Raw genomic sequence first — 20,000 nt, forward strand, 5'->3', positions numbered from 1 at the left:
TACATTTATGTTTGTCTACATGTGTGTGTGAGTGTGTTTTTACTGTATGCGTACTCACTTTGGGTGTGGGGCAGGAAGCGGTCGAGAGGCGGGACGTGGCCTGGGCGCGGGGCGACTCCGAGGGCGTGGTGCTGAGCGACGCCGTATCCCTGGGCAACACCTGCACACCCCGCGAGATAATGGAGTCTGGGATCTGAGGTCACACACACATGCATATGAACACCATAAACACACAGCTGCACACACACTGATATTCAAGATCCATTTACACATAAATATATATATTATTTTCAAGACGCTACAAACTATAAACAGACACAAAAACCAGCCGAGAGGACACATATTAAACACGTCTAATGTGTAGATGAAAGACAAATGACTTAATAAATGTGACATGATGATGACATATGATGAGATATCGGGGGGCGGAGTCTTACCAACATCCTTCTGTGACTGGACAATGAAGTGGCATGTTACCGTGACAACAGAGCAGGGTCCGGGCTGCAGACAGGGCAGGTAGGATAGGATGATGGGTATGAAGAGATACCTGATGTTACATGTGACTGCACAGAGTAGACACACATGATAAACACACACACACACACACACACACACACACACACACACACACACACACACACACACACACACACACACACACACACACACACACACACACACACACACACACACACACACACACACACACACACACACACACACACACACACACACACAGATGGATGATGAGACAGACGTCGTGATATATGAAATACAGAGATACATGACAAATTAATGTTAGGAGAATATTGACTGTTTTTCAACTCAACCATGTTCATGCTTCTTGTACGTTTGATCTTAATAGCTGTTGGCTGTTAATGACGGGGTTTAATAGAAAAATGGAAGTTGTATTAATAATTTGACTGCTCCCCTAAACTGGTACACTCCTTAATGAAAACGTCACAGCCCATATTTGAAACTTAATTATCAAGGATTCACATTTACACTTTGTTGGCCATTTATAGCAAATTCCTGGTGGTAGATTTTTAAATGTTTGACTTAAGAAGTTGATGAAAATGAGTTTTGATCTCTTGACGCTCGACTATTTTAGTGAAGAGGCGCAGGAGCAGATTCAGTCTCCAGCCTCTTAACTTTTTTTTATTTGAGAAATGATAAATGTTGATTAAAGAGATGAATCATAGATTTGAAAGGAAGGACCAAACGTAAGGCCTGCAGATAGAAGCAGCAGCAGACACATTTTAATAAGAGTTGAAAAACAGTAAATCTATCATCTAAAAAGGTGTTATCTGTAGCATTTGTCCACATCAATGTCATGTTCAGAGTTATCGTACACATTTTGACATAACAGCTTTTTAAGTAGCCTGGCCCAGCATCAATTATGTATATATGCTTGAAAATACTTTGAAAATAAATACTAAAGGAATAAATGAAAAACACACACATCACCCTTATCTAAATGGTATGTTATCATCAACACATATCTGAACTACCAAAAACTAATCTCACTCATAACAAGTTAACAAATCTTTGCTATCCCTTTAAGACCACACGTGTTTCCTTTCAAAGATTCTGGTACTCCTGACTTCAGTATTTCACTGCAATAACAATCATTTGTTGTTTTCCTCTTTCCTCTGGGTCCTCTATCGTCTGCCATAGAGACACAAAACACCTTTTTCTTGCCTGGTTTTGTAAAGTAGCTTTCTTGTAAAATCCAAACTGTATATGTTATATAAGCTGTTCTGTACACACTAAAAGTGTTTTTAGTGTGACCCTTATTTTGGTAGTGACTTATTGTAGTTAAAATGCTACACACAGCACCTTCAACACATGCTTGTATGAATGACATGTGTGAATAGATGATGATGAAGCAGATGGAGTCAGGTGAACATTGAAACAGTAACTCCTCCCCTCCCTTCTCCTCTCCTCCGCTGGTACCTTGGCGGCGATCGATGCGGCGGTGATTGCCGAGGAGGAGCTGTCCTCGGTGGACGCCACACCGCTGTCCTTCTTCTCCTCATCCTCTTCCTCGCACTGCACGCCTTTGTCCTCCGTCTGGCAGCAGGGCGAACTGTTGGGTGGCGGCGAGAGGGGTGGAGGGGGCGATGGCAGGTCCTCCAGCTCGTCCGCCGCCTCCTTAACCTTCACCACTGCGTCCCGCAGGAGGTCGATGGCGTGCGGCAGCGCCGGCAGGATGAACTGGAAGCATTCCTGGAAGAGTAAAAAAAGTTTACAGTTTTCTTAAGTAGATAATCAAATAATGGAAGTCTCAGACAACAGCAGGCAGAAAGATGGTGTTATTTTCTTTATATGAACAGTCTATGGTTGTTACATTAAACACAATGTATATTTTTATAAAACATTGTTGTTTTCTCTCTGAAAATTCAAATCTACTTCAAGCTACTGTCAACGAAACTCAAAACTTCCCACAGGTGTCTCACATCAAACCTCTCACAACTCTTCTCCAGTACATTATAGAGAATCAGTGTGATGTGTTTTCCTGTTGATGAAGTTACAGAGTGTCACAATAGAGGCCTAAAAGAAAAAGGACACTTTATGACCTGAGAGCTGCACAAAAACATCTTAAAAGCAAAGTAGAACTGAAGAATTAGAAATAATGAGAGTACAAACCTATTTAGGGTTCTAGAGACAATAGTACGAGCCTCAAATGACATTACTCTGATGGAATTAGTGATGTGGAAGTGTAGAATTTCCAGAAGTTACCTAGGCAACAAGTTAAGCGTTGAGTTTACATTGACCGGGAACAGAATCCACAGCAAACAAAAAAAAGGCAAATATATGACGAAGTATGCTAAAGTACAGGGGAACTTAGAAATAAAGGTCTGTCTCTTATAAGCCTGATTCAAACTAAAGGCTGGCCAATCTGCAGTTAAGTAATTTGAGATTTGACAGTACACTTCTGAAACCAGGAATACTGTCATCTGGTCAGTACAACAGATATAGTGTGTGACTATGTCTATGTGTGTGACCCGGCCTAGAGGCAGAGGAGTCAGAAGCAGAGATTTGCTCCCCTCCTCTGCAGGTCACAGCGCCTCCTTCTGGCCACATGTATACTAGCCTGTGCTCCCCCCCCTCCTGTTTCCCCTCTCCGGTGTCTCTCTGTGTGTCAGTGTGCCTGTGGGCTCCTCGGCTATGCTAAATGCTCCATTCTCCTCACTCCCAAGACAAGAGCTGAAATTATTTATCTTCCTGTGTATTTTAAGCATTGAGAAGATACATTATTAATGGCCCCCACACTTTACAGTATCCACGCTGGCTGCGAACGGGCTTTCGGAGCAACCTCTCCACTTCCCATCCCATTTCACGTGTGCATATCACAGGCTTGATTAAATATGACCATGTTAACCTTGATTTGACTGAATATTAAATCCCATATATCAACACTAGGATGCATGCATGACTGGAGAAGCATGCCTTGCCACTGTGCATGAAAAATGAGGATTTCTCAGAGATGAAATGGTAATCTCAGTGGTTGACCACAAGCCAGGCAGGCCTGCTGTGTAGCCGCGAGCTAACCTTTCCCCCCCGAACCCCCGCATACACTCTCACACATACAGATCCACACAGCAGACTTTTCATGCTTCTTCTTCTTGTCTTTGAAGCACACATCTGAGCATTTTTGGATAAGAAGGCCGGGCTGAAATGGGGAAAGATTGGGTAAAAGAAGGAGTGAGGATGGTGTCAAGAGCCTGGAGACATTCCTCCTTTCCCGGTTTGTGCTTTCATTGCGTGCCGGGAATTCTCTTCATATTTTTTTCAAGGTACGTCAGGTTGATTTTTTTTCCTCTGCTCTTATTCTGTTTTGTCCTGGAGGAGAGTAACTGTCAAGAACACTAAAGAGCAGATTCCCTGGATATACTGCCAGCGGATGAGAAATACAAACCAGAGAGAAGGATGGAGAGAGGGGGGGGGGGGGGGGGAGGCAGGAGATGACGAGAGGATGAGAGCCGGAGAGAGAAAGAGTGAAATACAGAGGGAAAGAGAGAGGAAGATTCAGTAAGAGAGCGAAAAAAGACGGTAAGATGTCCATAAAAAGTGAAGAATAAAAAGCGAAACAGAAAGGTATAATATAAATAAAATAAATAAAAGATAAGAGTGAGAAAAGACATCTTCAACCCTTCTCCAGTTCAACAGGGGGACATGCGGGACACTCTTGGATTTATAGACCATTAAAATAGCAAGAAGCAAAGAAAAAGGAAGTGCAAAAGTCAAAGTCATGGAGCCCTGACTGTACATCTGGGACCCTCAATGTGGAGAACGGGAAAACAAATCTGAAGTATTTGTTTTAATTGATATCAAACGTGAAAGTGAGCATTTGTGGAGACTGCAACACTACCAAGATGCACTCCCCCTACCTGAGAGAGGAATAAGTCAATACAAAAAGTTATACACTGTTTTATTAAGTATATAAGAATTCTTAAGGAAGGTTTGTAATGCCTGGGAAAATAACTTTGGTAAAGTCATGAGGGTTATCTCAGATTGGGCTTGAAGTTTGACATCTTAAACAGAAAGTCTGCGTTATGATGTTTGGGCGTGTAGTTTGAAAGATGTACGCAGGGAGAGCTTAACATAATACACCACTGAGTTGCATTATGGGAAATGTAGGATCAAGATTTTATAAAGCTTTAGCCAGACTCAAATTACCTCTCTCATGGCTGCTATAATTTGACCAATCGTTTTAAAATGTGTATGTCTCAAAACTTTATAAAAGTTCTAGTTCTTTTTTTTTTAATGACTGATTTTAAATGCCATTTTCTTAATGTTTTTCGTTTTTTGTTAAGCACTTTGAATTGCCTTGTGTTGAAAGGTGCTATATAAATAAACTTGCCTTGCCTTGCCTAGACAAAATCATTTAGTACCCATTCAAACGTCTTCTAAATCCTGTATTCATGACACCCTTCAATTCCAAATCAAGCCAGTTCAATATCCAGACCACAGCATCTGAGTATCCTCATCCTCACCACATCTGTTAATATAAACTGATATCTCATCACAATATGGACACAATGCAGACAACCACATATGTTAAATGCCAAAAGACTACAAATCTGTAATTGAACTCAACACTATCATGACAACAAATGATATAAAGTTAAAGTTAGTGCAGTGTAAATGTGTCCAAAGAGACGTAACATGAAGCCATAAGAAGCCCAGCGGACCCTCTGACATGCAGTGAGGCCGGCTGGCTCAGCTGGACTTCACCGTTAGCTTTATGACAGGAGATCATCGTAATAAAAGCCTGCAATGGGAGGCTTGTGCCGTTAACTTTAACTGGGGGTTGATGAGGGAGACACTAATATGGCAGCAGATGGGGGAGAGGTGGCGTAATTGATTAAAAGAAATACTAAAATCGATCACGAGAAGCGAGCGCATAACGAGACAGAGACAGATGTGTAGGTCAGCGCGGCAGAGCGGGAGACAGATGGAGGGGACAAGGAGACAGCAGTGGGTGGACACACACACACACACGAAAACAAACCCACCCATGCACTCTGCATCTATAGCTTTGTACAGAAATACATCACAGAGATGTACACATGTACCATGAAACAACAAAGGCAAAGAGCACACACACAGATCTATGCTGCTTGTGCATACATTGATTTATCACACACGGAGTCACACACCTTCAAATCCATACACACATTCTGTACACACGCTGCTTACAAATACCAAAACCTATAATGACTGCATGTGGATTTAGTTACAGCCTAACGCAAAGTTCACCTTTGCATAAGGAGTCATGTTATTGTCACAGTGCTAAGCAACGACGGTTGCTATGTATCCCTCAATGTTTTACTTTATTTACCTTGAAAAGAGTATTTTGTAACGAGAGGTCAACCAAAATGTAGCAGTTTAACTAAGTATACTTTAAATACTAAATGTCTGATCCCTGCTAGACAATGTGAGATCATGTGTTTTGGACCTCTCGTGGCTGCAGTGAACAACAACTGCTTCGATAGCTAAATTAATTTCCAGCAATCAGCTTAGCTTAAAATAAGCCTTGCTCTACACCTGTTGCAGGCCACATGTTGGCTTTTGTTGTGGATAAAAAACTGACATTGATATACAACTTCGGTCATATTTTGAACCGGAGAATCAGCATACAGTATACATTCTAGTTTGCAAACTATCAAACCTAGGCTTTCCTCCACCCACCTGTTCCTGGATCAAAGATTTCCTCACTAACCGCCCCCAGCGTGTGAGACTTGGCCTCCATCACTCCTCCACCCGCACTCTCAGCACCGGCTCTCCTCAGGGCTGTGTGCTGAGCCCTCTCCTGTACTCGCTCTACACCCACGACTGCAGTCCAGCCCACCCAGAGAACATCATCGTCAAGTTTGCTGACGACACCACTGTGGTGGGGCTCATCTCAGGAGGAGACGAGTCGGCCTACAGGAGTGAAGTACTGAAGCTCTCAGCGTGGTGTTCAGTGAACAACCTCGCACTGAACCCCACAAAAACCAAAGAGATCATCGTAGACTTCAGGAGGAATACTACCGACCTCGCTCCCCTCGACATTAACGGCGAGTGTGTGGAGAGGGTCCACACCTTCAAGTTCCTCGGCGTCCTCATCACCAACAACCTTTCCTGGAAGGACAACACCACAGCTGTCATCAAGAAGGCCCAGCAGCGTCTGCACTTCCTGAGGGTGCTCAGGAAGAACAACTTGGCCACTAAGCTGCTGGTGACCTTCTACCGCTCTACCATCGAGAGCCTACTGACATACTGCATCACAGTGTGGTACACCAGCTGCACTGAGGCCGACATGATGAGGCTCCAGAGTCGTAAAAGCAGCACAGAGGATCATCGGCTGCTCTCTCCCCTCCCTGATGGACATTTACACCTCCCGCTGCCTCAGTAGAGCCAAAAACATTATCAAGGACAGCTCACACCCGGCTTTCACCTGTTCAACCTGCTGCCCTCCGGCAGGCGCTACAGGTGTATCACATCCAAAACAAACAGACTCAAAGACAGTTTTTTCCCAAGAGCCATCATTGCTCTTAACACCTGAAATCATGTGAATCAATGTGACTCTGTACATATATACACATATATCATTACTATTATTATTATTATTATTATTATTATTATAAATACCTACTATTATTATTTATTACATTGCAGATTTAATTGTTATACTCCTGGAAATAATTACTGCACTTTATTGCTTATTCCTTATTCCTAAGTATGTATGCTGCGTGTATTTGTTGTCTTATGTTGTGATGTTTTTGTTTTTGTTTTGATGGCACCCTTGAAAGGGAGAAGCATTTATTATTATCTCATTGTACATGTATAATGACATTAAACAATTCTATTCTATCCTGGATGTGTTATTATGGAATAAGGCAAGAGACAATTTAACATGATTATTCCTGTTTTTGTTATCTGCGCCTCCATCTTGACTGCGAGGGAGCCAAGAGGGACAGTTGAGTGAGATTCAAATCTTCTTAATTTGGCACGGGAAAAGGAGACATACCTGGCAGAGCTCTGTCCTCTACTGAGTGCCCTTTTTCAGTCGGAAATTGTCCCAAAAGGAGAGTTTTATGGTCACTTTCTATATGGACTGCATTTGGCCCTTATCCAGAGCGATCTTCCTCTCATTCACTCAGTGATGGCCTCACCTTCAGGTAGTTAAGGACACTCTGACATGGGGCCAGGACCTGGGGACCCCATTAACTCCCCAACTTAAATGGGTATTCATAATTCATCAAAAAATCAAGCACAGCAACTGATCTTTCCGCCTTAATACCGCTAACCCTGGATAACAGTGATGTTGTTCCGTCTCTTCGCAGCGTTTCCTACCTGGGAGCCTTTCTTGCTTCCTGGTAAGTTAATGATGAGCGTCTTCCCTCGGATACCACACACAGGTCTGCAACGCACAAACACAGGGGAACGTTTTTTACTAATACAGAGGAAGAAAAGTGTCACAGCTCTGCTTGATTATGGTGATATATGCCTCTCCTTCCACCCTAAAGCCTCCATTCAGTGTATCACAGTGTTCTGCACTTTATCACAGGTGATAAATTAACTCTCTCTCCGTTTTGTCTTACATGAAAAGATGGAGCATTATGAATCTATACTTTAAGGCTCTAATGGAATAACTGCCAGTAGTAAAACAGTCATTATAATGCCAGGTCAAAGGACATTAGCATGTACCATATGTCATATTTTAGTCTCTGCTTGTACAGTACATGTTTCATCTTCATTAATACAATCTTGATCTCAATGAGGCTGCCTCTTCACATAAGGGATTAAGAAATAAGTAAATGATAAATAAAAGTATGTGAGAGTGTGTCTGACCTGGAAAGCATGCCTAGTGGTGTGACGTTGAGGGATCCCATCAGCATGGCCAGAGACATCCCTGGAGCCTCGCGCTCTATCACCTCCTTCGTGGCCTGGAGAGAGGAGAGATGAAGAGGATAATAGTCTAACTGAACAGGTGTCCATCATGAGTATTTATAAAACAATTGATTCGATTGCCTTCTGTTGTCATTCTTCATACAATAACATGCTACCTGTGGAATAACTCAGTGTAATACTTTCAGTGGGACTTTGATGAACAGGCTCTGCTTCAATTGTAAAAGTGCAATTAAATAAACGTTATAGTCAGGGGTGCACATAACTGGTACGCAGTTACGCATCAAAAATCTGAAATGCATATACGGTCACTTGTGTCACTAAGCGCCTTTGCGTACCGACGTACTTGTGAAGCTTTTCCAGAGTCGAACTCCGTGTGACCAGACGGGGCGGGGCAGCTGTTAATGTCGGGCCGTTTCTCAATCGCAAGTAAAACTGCTGCAGAGCAACTATTTCAAGTATACTACGTCATCGAGTGGCGCCGAAGGACTGTTTAAATGCATGTTAAATGCCCAGCATTCTGCGCCACTCTATGACGTAGTATACTTGAAATAGCTACATAAAATAGTTGCTCTGCAGCATGAGTACTCGCGATTGAGAAACGGCCACAGTCTGTACAACGGAATTGTGCCAAAACTACGCCAACCGGCTGTGGAGGGAGACTCCCCTGTGCACATTCTGTGCCCCGCGCACACACTGGAGAACTGCGCAAAATCAGCTGATCACAACCTTCACAGCATTTTGAACATTTGTTGATATCACTGTTACACTGGCCTCCTCGATGCCTGTCTTGACTCAAAACATCTGGACTGCCCTTCACATATTGATTTACAATCCCTCTTGCACAATCCATCTCTCAATTGCAGAAAGCTGAAAAATCCTTATCTGACCTGCCTCCTTCCCGTGTACATCCCCATTAGCGAACATGATTGATTCAATCTTTGAAATCTAAACAGGAATATGTCTTTTTCTCGGTCAGTCTGTATCCAACACTTTGATCCGAGAGGAAACATTTGATTTCCAGGGGCGGTGGTTTTGCCAATGTATTCGTCTTTGCAGATGTGTGCAACAGATGCATTTCTTAGTGTTTATACAATGGTGGGACTGCAGTTGATGCGGCGTGTTCTTGACAGATAGATGGCGGAGCAGATAGTGCCTTCTTCTCCAGCTGTGTGTGTTGGGTGCCCTTGAGTTGAGTGACACTTCAAACGCACCATTAGTGAGGGGAGAGGGGAGAGAAAAGACTTCAAAGAGCTGAGGAGCCACTGATGAGCATCGTGGGCTTGGACTCAGGAGAGGAGGGAGATGGGAGGGAGGGGGAGACATGAGGAGAAGGAAAAGAGTGTGGGAGGGACAGAGGTGAGGTGAGATGGAAACAGGAGGAAAGGAGAGGGAGGGGTGAGGCTGGATTTAGACCTCATCACACAATGTCACTGATTGGGAGAAGAGGAAGATGGGTTTGATTCAACAGGCGTGAGAATGTGAAGAAACAGGTCTTATATGTGTGATGAGGAAAGCAATGGGAGGAGTCTTAATGTGGGTTTTCATGAGGTGTAGCTATATTTTCAGACTAATTTATTTCGTGGAAGACACATTTTTTTCTTAAAACGTTGCTACTTAACACTACTATATAAAATATAGTAGTAATATTATCAGCGTCAAACATTAGTGTTAGGATTAAGTAATAATAATAATAATAATAATACATTGCATTTCAAGGCGCTTTTCCAGGTGCTCAAAGACGCTTTACAGTGGTGATAAAATATGATAAAATAGAATTTAAAAGTTATTAAAACAAGATAAAATAACACTTAAAAGTTATTAAAACAGCAATACAGCATAATTCACAGATTAAAAGCCAGTCTGAAGAGGTGTGTTTTGGTCAGTGTTTTGAAAGTGGGGGGGTCAGTGCAGTCTCTGATGTGTTGTGGGAGGGAGTTCCAAGTTTAATTACTTGTTAATAATACTATAGCTGATGGTATAGCAGAAGAACAACAGGCAATCTATTAAATAGATTAAAGGGACCTCTATATTTGAGTCCCTGCAAAGAGCGTAAAAACTGAAGAATGTACCTCATCTGAAACCATGTATTCCTGCTTTGTATGTCATAATATCTCAGCTGAAGTTGTGCAAATTCCAAGTTGTAAAAACACTCAATATTTAATTATTGTATTGCTTCGGCCGACCAAGACAAATATATATTGGTTTCAAAGATTACATCAATCTTGATTGCTGCTGTAGAAAGGGAGGACGCAGGTCAGATAAGGACTTTCAGACAGCGGCTTTTGTCAATTACAGTAAATGTAGTACTTAGTGTGTCAGCAAAACATGGCAGTTGAAGTAAAAAGTTACATGTTTATTTCAGAGAGGATACCAAAGGCTCTTTGATTAGAATAAAGATATGACATGTAATCTGTAACTTCTGTCCTGCTTCTGGCTAAAACACAATACAGTCATGTGTGTCGTGTGCAGCCTTTAACACACAGAGACAGACGGAGAGATATCGCTGTTTCCAGCATGCAGGGTTGAATCAGATAGCAGAGAATACAGTGTGTACGTGTCCTCCCCCTTCCAGGAAGGTTGCTGTCTGCCATGATTGATGAGGACCAATGATACTGCTGAGAACCACAGCTCAGCCCCTGCCAAATTGCTTGTGTGTGTGTGTGTGTGTGTGTGTGTGTGTGTGTGTGTGTGTGTGTGTGTGTGTGTGTGTGCGTGTGTGTGAGGTTGTCTGAGTACATGTAAGAGAGAGGTATAGCAGTGCTAATCCAAACAAGGTAAGGAATAGATAAGAAACAGAAAGACTAAACGTTGAGGCGTGCATGTGTACACAGAAGTAAACTGGCTTCACAATAGAGATAAACAACAAGTATGTTTGTATTAAAAACTTTACACACTTTTAAACTTTCAATTTTACGTTGTTGTAAATGAAACCACATAAAGCCAGCAATAACAATGGGAAAGAAAGCATCATTAAACCTGATGTGAAGCCTGCAATGACAATGTATTTGTTTTGGCATCATTTCAATTAAAATAGTTTATGTTAATGTCCCAAGAGTTGTTCATATATTTTAACTAATTGCATATAAACTATATATAGCATGTATGTTGTGTAGAGCAGTGTACACGCCTTTACAATCTAAAGTAGTAAATCAGATTTTAGTATGAAAAACAAATTTGTTTACCATTTGGAAACATGTCAATACAAATATATATTTATTATACTATCCCACTGCCACCTGCCTCCCATTATCCATTATCTCTGAATTGCTTGCTACATGATCCCATATCTTTGTCATAAAACAATGAATCAATAATGATCTAACTTCTGCCTCTTTATTTCCCATGTGACTGTGGGGCTAATTACACTTTGTGTTCAAATCAGAGCTGCAACACAATCAGAAACAATGTGTAATCAGCAAAAAACGGTCCGAGTCCCTCTGAATGAAGCACAGGCAGCAACAAGAGAAATCTACCTTCCTCTAGGACACATATATGCTAACCTCATACTTGTGTTGTAGTGGTGTAACACTACGTTCCTTCTTGTGACCTCTTATCAAACCAGTGTCACTATTGAACCGCAAGCTGAACTCGCTGATTCTTATGTAACATGTGCCTGGGTTTGTTTTAATACTACTCTCAAGCTTTTTCTTATACAGTTTGCAACAACAAATGAAATACAACACATTCAAGGCCACTCTTTTAGATTCAACATTGAACACATTTAAAACAAAACACAGAGACATCTACATTAACCCACCTCTGGTGTGACGTCTCTCGGGGCAAAGCCAGTGCCTCCGGTGGTAAGGATGAGATTAAGTTCCTTTTCATCGCACCAATCCACCAGAGTCTCCTGTTCACACACACACACACACACACGAATAATCAATATTTAGAACAAATCAACCTTAGAATCAAAAGACAGAAATATGACATACCTTGATTTCGTCGATCTCATCTGGCACTATCTTGTAGGCCGTGATCATACCCCCCAACCTGAGAAATGAAGAAAGCCGTCATTATTAACGTATTAGATTTCAGTCATGATACTTAACAGACATCAGAAACACAATCCACTTTTATTTTTGCAACCTTTCTACAGGAAGGTCAAAAGGGTCAGCTAAGGAACTTTGGACCGTCCGTCAGTGTTTTTAACAACCTTTTAGCAGAAGTGGAGAGCTTCGGGATGACCAGTTAAAAGTTAGGTAACAGGCCTGGGATATTGTGGGCTCAACTTTATATTTTTCAGAGAAATAAAGCGGAAAATACCCCTACTTAAACCTAGACATGAACTTTGAAGCTTTTAAATGTGAGGTTTCTCTAACAGAGACAAAGTTTGTTCTCCACTGCCTGGTCTGACAGCAAACAAGACTTTAAAGTAACCTTACATCCCTCATTCCAGACTGCATTGGCCTGTGAAGATACTGATGGAGAGGAAAGAGAACAGACGACAGAGATGTAAAAGATTCAGGAAGAGTATGAATCGAGTGAGCCAGGAAAAAGAGAGAGACCTAGGAATGTAACAGGAAGTATGGAGGAGAGAGAGGATGCCCTTGAACATCCTCTCCTGAATGCTTTTCCACAGGACGGCCCACAGAAGAGGGAGCTCTGACAAGGACAGAGCTGCTGTTAAACTGCAACCCATGGCGACCTCCTGTGGCCACACCGGGTATGACACCCAAAAAGAACAACCCCAGGCTCAAGGTGAAGGCTCTGCACAGACACCCCTTATGTAACCCTTTTCCTTTTTTTAAGGAGCGCTATTTTTGGGAGCCTACTGCATCATGTATCCCCTCCGCGTCAGCCACTTAAACGCCATGATACCCAGCCTCAGACAAATACCCATGAACGCTAATGCATCCACTTCTTTTTCTGCCTTTCAGACGCTATTATCCACACGGAAAGTCTCGCTCTTCACACACCGAGTTACAAAGAGGAAAAATGCTGCATCCTGGGAAACATCATTCAACAAATCCATCGGCTCTGCTCGGTTTTCAAACTGTGCAGCGGAGCAGCAAGAGAGACACGCTACGAGCGAGGAAACACCAAAATACTGCAGCAAGAAGCATGCATGGAGACCAAGCATGAAACTCAGAGGGAATCTGCCTGCTTCTGACAAAAGAGGCAGAGAAGGATCATTAAAGAAGTTATTTGTTCATGATACACTGCACATGCAAGGCTACTTCCACTAACTTGTGCACCCACACACTCCCCTGCTGACATTCCTGTGATGGCGCGAGTGATTTACTTCTCTTGATGTGCTCTGGAGTGGGGGGGATTTGGCATCTCTGTATGTGTCTGAGTGTGTGTGATTGTGTTCATGCATGTGCATTCGTCCGTTTATGTGTTTGTGTGTGTCTGTGTTACACCTCGGGAGAGTAAAGGAGCTGTCAGGACAAATCACCTCTCTCCCTCTCCTGGGGTTTTTATGCCTCTCTGTTTCAGCTCAAATGAAAATATGCTCAACACAAATAACTAGGGTTCCTTCCCACCGTTTCCTAGGCAACCCCTCCTGCCTGAAGCCTGGAGTTGCTGTGTTGATCGTGAGAGTTTGTGTGTGCCGGTGAATGTCAGTTTTTTGTGTGGCTTTTGTCACTATCGGGGATGCCATTTCCGTGCGAAGGCAGCAATATGTCGCTGACTGGACGTTTTTTTGTGTGTTGCTTGGGCAGGACATATCTTTGAGGCATAATGTGATTTGTGTGTTCATGTCAATAAACACACGTGTTCGCAGACACATCATGCGTTATTCAGTGCATATCATCTGCAGTATTGATACATGTGAGAGTGTACAGTACGCTTGTGGATATTTTTGAACATGTTGACATACAGTATATGTAATTGTAGAATTGCTGTGAGTGGAATGTGCACATATTTTTACATGTTGGTATTTTTAGTTATGGATGTATCTTTTAGTGTATGTATATGTGTAAGTTAGAACAACAATGGCAATAAGATGTCTTTATCTTTACTGTTTAATCCTTGACATTGTCATTAAATATGTATTTGCAGTGTTGATCTGTTTTCTGTATCTAGATATGTCAAAAAGATCGAATTAGGTGTGTTTATATAATATGCATGTAACATATGCCTCATTGTATGTGTCTCACATGTGGAAGCATACAGTGTGTGACATCCCACTGCAGCCAAGGACCTTTGTTGCACGTCATCATTTGAATGTACATGATTATGCAAACATATGTGTATATCTGTGCATATATGTGTACATGCAGGCATACAGTAAATGGAAAGTGTGTGCAGGTGTAGATGTAAATAGAGCTGCAAAGACAAATAGACTAATCAATTAGACAATCGACAGAAAAATAATAAGCAACTAATACCAGATCATAGATTAATCCTTTATGTCATCATTCATGTGAAAATGTTTAAAGCCTATCAAATTAGGAGGTTTCCTGTTTTAAAACACATTAAACTAAGAAGTATATTAAGTGGTTTCACATTGACAAAACAAGACATTTGAAGACATCCCTTTGAACTTTTAAGATATTTCGGTAGATATTTTTCACTATTTTCTGACATTTTATAAACCAAGGGATTCATTACAAATACAATCTGCAGATGAATCAATAATAATAAAAAAGACAGTTCTATTTGTACCCTGGGTGTATACAGCACAGCAGAGACACGTGATTTGAGTACATCCCCTTGAACTTTGAGATATTCATGTGAATATTTTTCCATGTGCAGTCATGTGTGTTTTAGCATGACAGGGTCCTTTCCAAATAGAGTGCTCGGCTGTATTCGGGTTGGTGTGCTCTAAAATGAGGGGTGGGGGGAAGGGTCTGCCACATTTGAATCTCTAACACCCATCTTTGTCCCTTTGTAAGTCGGAGGGTTACGACACGACAAGCTCTTCGTCAAACTGCAGGCCGGAGGAGTTCAGCCTGGAATAAAGGCTGTTGCTCGAGGTGTGGACAAACCCTGATGTGAACAGAGGAAGGAATGGGGAGGGAGATGGGGGGGGGGGGGGCATAGCAGTGGTTTTGGCCTGAAAGCCCGGACGCCTCGGCCAACTCTTTCTATGAATAAAAGCGTAGCAGAGAAAGGAAGATAAAGAGAGAAAAGAGTGAGAAACAGGAGGGATCGACTGTCAGGGGCACACTTAACAAGAGAGGGGGAAAGTATGTGTGCATGTGAGCCAGCTGCAAATCTCGGTGGTTGTGGGACACTTCCAAGATAAGACCCATCTACCAGGGTGATTTCATTAATAATACAAGCTCTTTGTACAGGGCACTCAATCTCACTCTCTCTTTCTTTCTCTTGCTTCTTTACACACTCTCCGCCCAGGGAGGAGAGCAGAGGCTCGGCCATCTCAACACTCCCCCGTAGTGGCAAGGAGTCGAGCCCATTACAGCCGAGTTGTTGGTTCGTCCATATGTAGGAAAGCTCTCAAGGGGTCACCTCTCAACATGTTAGCTGATAGAGGGAAGGATGGAGGGATGGAGGAGGAGGAGCGGAGTAGCCCACCTCTTCAAACCCCCACCGTGATGAGAGCTCTGAGTGCTCAGCGAGGGGTTCCACTCCCATGGTTCCACTCACAGCCACGAAACAACACACACACACACACACACACACACACACACACACACACACACACACACACACACACACACACACACACACACACACACACACACACACACACACACACACACACACACACACACACACACACAACACACACACACACACACACACACACACACACACACACACACACACACACACACACACACACACACACACACACACACACACACACACACACACACACACAACACCACACACACACACACACACACACACAACACACACACACACAACACACACACACACTAAAATATTCTGCAGACCACTCCAACCCCACAAGCGTTGTATTTATTTACAGAATAAATGTCACCCTGGTTCAGATCTGCCATGGCTGACAGGGCCTCTCCCATTTCACTTTCTTTCTCTTTACCCTGCCACACATCAACCCGGCTGCATATATTTAAACAGCAAAGTTAACATCTGTGGCAAAACAAGCACTGCTCATGTGTGTTTCAATAACCTGCAATGCAAACTATACTTTGAGCAGGTCTGCAGGAAGAGCCTCAGGATCATTCAGACTTTACTGTGACACACACTGAGTCACATAGTCAAACAAATGTGTGTGTTATAGGGAAGTCGATACAAGTCAAAGTGTGTTATACTCTTATTGGTGTGGATCTCTGGACGACCCTGTGTCCTAAAAAGTATGTTCTCTTACATTACATTACATTACATTGCATTTAGCTGACGCTTTTATCCAAAGCGACTTACAATAAGTGCGTTCGACCAACTTGAGGAAAACAGAATCATATAAGTACATCAGGCTTCATAGAGCAAAAACATTTCAAGTGCTACTCAACTGGCTTTAGATAAGCCAGCCCTTTATTAGTATATAAGTGCTTTGTTAATAGTTCTATCGCTCGAAGTGGAGTCAAAAGAGATGAGTTTTCAGTCTGCGCCGGAAGACATGTAAGCTATCTGCTGTCCTGATGTCAATGGGGAGCTCATTCCACCATTTTGGAGCCAGGATAGCAAACCCACGTGTTTTTGCTGATGGGAACTTGGGTCCCCTTCGCAGCGAGGGTGCAGCGAGCCGTTTGGTTGATGCAGAGCGGAGTGCACGCGCTGGGGTGTACGGTTTAACCATGTCCTTCTCTGCATTGTATTATGTTACGAGAACATTTTTATTTCTATCGGGTGGCAGTTTTGAATTTTTCCTTTAACAATTTAAAGAAAACTAAACAAAAGTGCAATAAAACTACTTGACCAAGTTAAGTGAAACACCCTGGTTTGGCTTAAAAATAATTGGCTTGTTAGGTCATTTAAGTTTTGGAAGTAACTTAAAATTAAGTCCACCTCGTGCTCCTTACTAATCCGGTTGAAAAGATTTCCTTTAAAACTCAATTGAACATGTAATGAAGAAGATTAGGGCCACGTGTGAATTGTTTGGGAGAATTTAAAAAAAAAAGTTTTTAGATTTAAGTCTTTAATTTCAGAACTCAAATCATTCACTAAAAAATTCACATATGGTAAGATGTCGAAAAAAACGTGTTTTAGGAGCCCATGCTGCTCTCAGTACAGGTTTATGTGTGTGTGTGTGTGTGTGTGTGTGTGTGTGTGTGTGTGTGTGTGTGTGTCCTAACTGTCTCCTTACTGTGAAATTGAGCCTCACTGTCACCCATCTGATTGACTCCTAGCTATTCTTAGCCGTGACAATTTGTAAAATTGACAACATTTGTTACAACACAAGTCGCTGCAGGGTAGAGACAAAGAGTTGGCTCAACAGCCCTGAAAGGGAGGCATGCTCAGCCTCAGACACACAAACACACACATGACATGCCAGAATATATGAATCCAAACGAAAGCACTCGCTCACACTCAAAAGACTCATGCAAATCTCACACCTCTACACACACACCTGCCTCATCTGTGTGTCCTTGAGCTTTGGTATCATTTGTTTAACCCCCCCTCTGCTACTCTCATACATATCATTTTTCTCTCCACCTGACACACCTCTGGATGCTCCTGAATACCAACCTGGGAGACTGATTGATTGCTAAAGCCAATGTGTGTGTGTGAGTGTGTGTGTGAGTTTGAGCTGATGTGATTATAGTTTATGATACATGTCCTGCTGCCTGTAACTCCCTCCCTTCCTTCCCTCCTTAGTCTCTGTTCCTCGCACCGTCCCTCTCTCTGTGTCTCTGTCACAGCGGCGTTGGCACATTGAGGGCAGAGTGTTCCGGCTGGTCGACCTGATGGAGCCGCTGACTCGTGGTGTGGCGTGGATTAACATGGCATGGAGGATCTCAGTCCAGAGCAGCCCGTCTGCATCAGCTCCCATCACCGAACACAGCAGAGCAGACAGGGCTGGAACACTGAGTGCCAGCCTGGATGTCCAATTGAAATGTTAAACAGCACCCTGTGGTACCCAACATCAGCCGCCTCTCAGTTAACTGGTACACAGCACCCTGATCCCAAAGTGTCTTCCAGAGACCTTAACTCCAACATCACCACCCATCACTGGAAGTCCATTAATTTCCCATAGAGGAGAACCAGCCACAAAGCATTACATAAACAGACTTTCCAACCAGAAAGCAGGCAAGTGATGATTGATATATGATGATACATGAGCCACGGAAAACATCAGGACTTCTCTATAACTATGAAAGTTAGAGTAAGAGTCCAACCCAGTCCTCACACTTTGACTAAAGGAGCTCCTAAAGGCGGATGCTCTTAGAAATTATATTTGTATATTACTCAATAGGAACTACTCAATAGGAATTTATCAATGGATTATGTTGACTGGCTATGTTTTTTCTGTCCAAATTGTACAGTACAGTAGCAGTACAGTAAAGTGGCAAATGTACATTTTCTCCAAAATCAGCGCAAATAAAGCAAACTTTACACAAGCACAACTACATGTGTTAATGTGTCGTATAACTTGAATACAATCCTTCAAATCAATGATTTCTTAATGTGCGGCTTCAACCAGAACAACAACAAAAACAACAACAACAACTGTAAAACAGCCACAAAGAACTCACATACATGATTTAAAGCTTGTTCATGGACATGAACAACCAAAAACAATTCAAAGCCATTTCTAATTTTCCCTAGGGTGCAAACTGTACAAATAAGCCTGTGATAAATCTCTAATCACTCTCTGGCGCTCCGTCTAACACACGACATGGCACAAGCCTCCTCCTCACACTGCCTCTTTGTGTCACACAGACTTGACACATGCATTACACATCGGCCTGAAAATAAACATACCGTAAGCGTAAAGGACATGACAAGCATGGATCAGACCAGGGTCCCAGAGCGCGGGAACTGGAGACACTCCGGCGATATTGACGTGTGATATTGTGACAGAGGAGGCTCCAGTAAATCAATGGCTGTATGGGGAATGACTCCAATGTGTACAGAAGCGTGTCTGAGGCCGCATGTCGTGGGTCACAGTTTGTAGTGATCAAGCCATGGGCCAAAGCGGCATTTTGAAAGGCTACATGTGATGTGTGCGTTGATATGAAATACTCTTATTGATCAGAGGAGCTGACATTGATCAAGCTCCAACGATAACTCTTGGTGACATGAAATCTGACACTAAACATTAACTCTTTCAGCTCCAGGCTGCTATGGTTGAAATGAACAGTAGTCATAAAGTGGATTTTTTTTTTCTTTCCCCCGCGCACAAAGCGAGTTCCACAGAGAAGCAGTTTGGTGGGGAAATCCTGCCCTGAGTTCAACCGTATTGTATCACATCTTTGGGATGAAATGGGACTGTGAGCCAGTCCTTTATTGCCCAACATCAGCACCCAACTTCACTCAATGAGAGTAAGTTCCTGAGAAGTAGTGGAGGCTGTGTTTTATATCAGTTTAGTATATATCAATCCATTATACTCATAGGTGTAATGTCTAAGTGCCTTTAGCGAAAAGCATGCCCTTTTTTCTATTACATTCAATAAGTGTTTGCTTTGATTTAAATGAAAGAATTTATAAAAATGACATTCATTTTCACTTCCTTGCTTATATGACTGAAGCTAGCAGAA

At 42.5% G+C, this 20,000-nt stretch overlaps 1 protein-coding gene across 1 annotated transcript in view; it reads right to left on the reverse strand.

Annotated features, from left to right (window-relative positions):
- Positions 1-20,000, reverse strand: part of gphnb (gephyrin b) — a 62,714-nt gene that overhangs the window by 39,279 nt on the left and 3,435 nt on the right. The window contains exons 3-8 of the mRNA XM_034240156.1: positions 12,339-12,396; positions 12,161-12,253; positions 8,344-8,438; positions 7,846-7,912; positions 1,957-2,229; positions 59-193 (exon numbers count right to left, since the gene is read on the reverse strand). Of these exons, the coding sequence (XP_034096047.1) occupies positions 59-193; positions 1,957-2,229; positions 7,846-7,912; positions 8,344-8,438; positions 12,161-12,253; positions 12,339-12,396 (721 nt within the window). The remainder of the gene's footprint in view (positions 1-58; positions 194-1,956; positions 2,230-7,845; positions 7,913-8,343; positions 8,439-12,160; positions 12,254-12,338; positions 12,397-20,000) is intronic.

Source organism: Gymnodraco acuticeps, unplaced genomic scaffold (genome assembly GCF_902827175.1).
Source record: "Gymnodraco acuticeps unplaced genomic scaffold, fGymAcu1.1, whole genome shotgun sequence".
Taxonomy (NCBI): Eukaryota; Metazoa; Chordata; class Actinopteri; order Perciformes; family Bathydraconidae; genus Gymnodraco; species Gymnodraco acuticeps.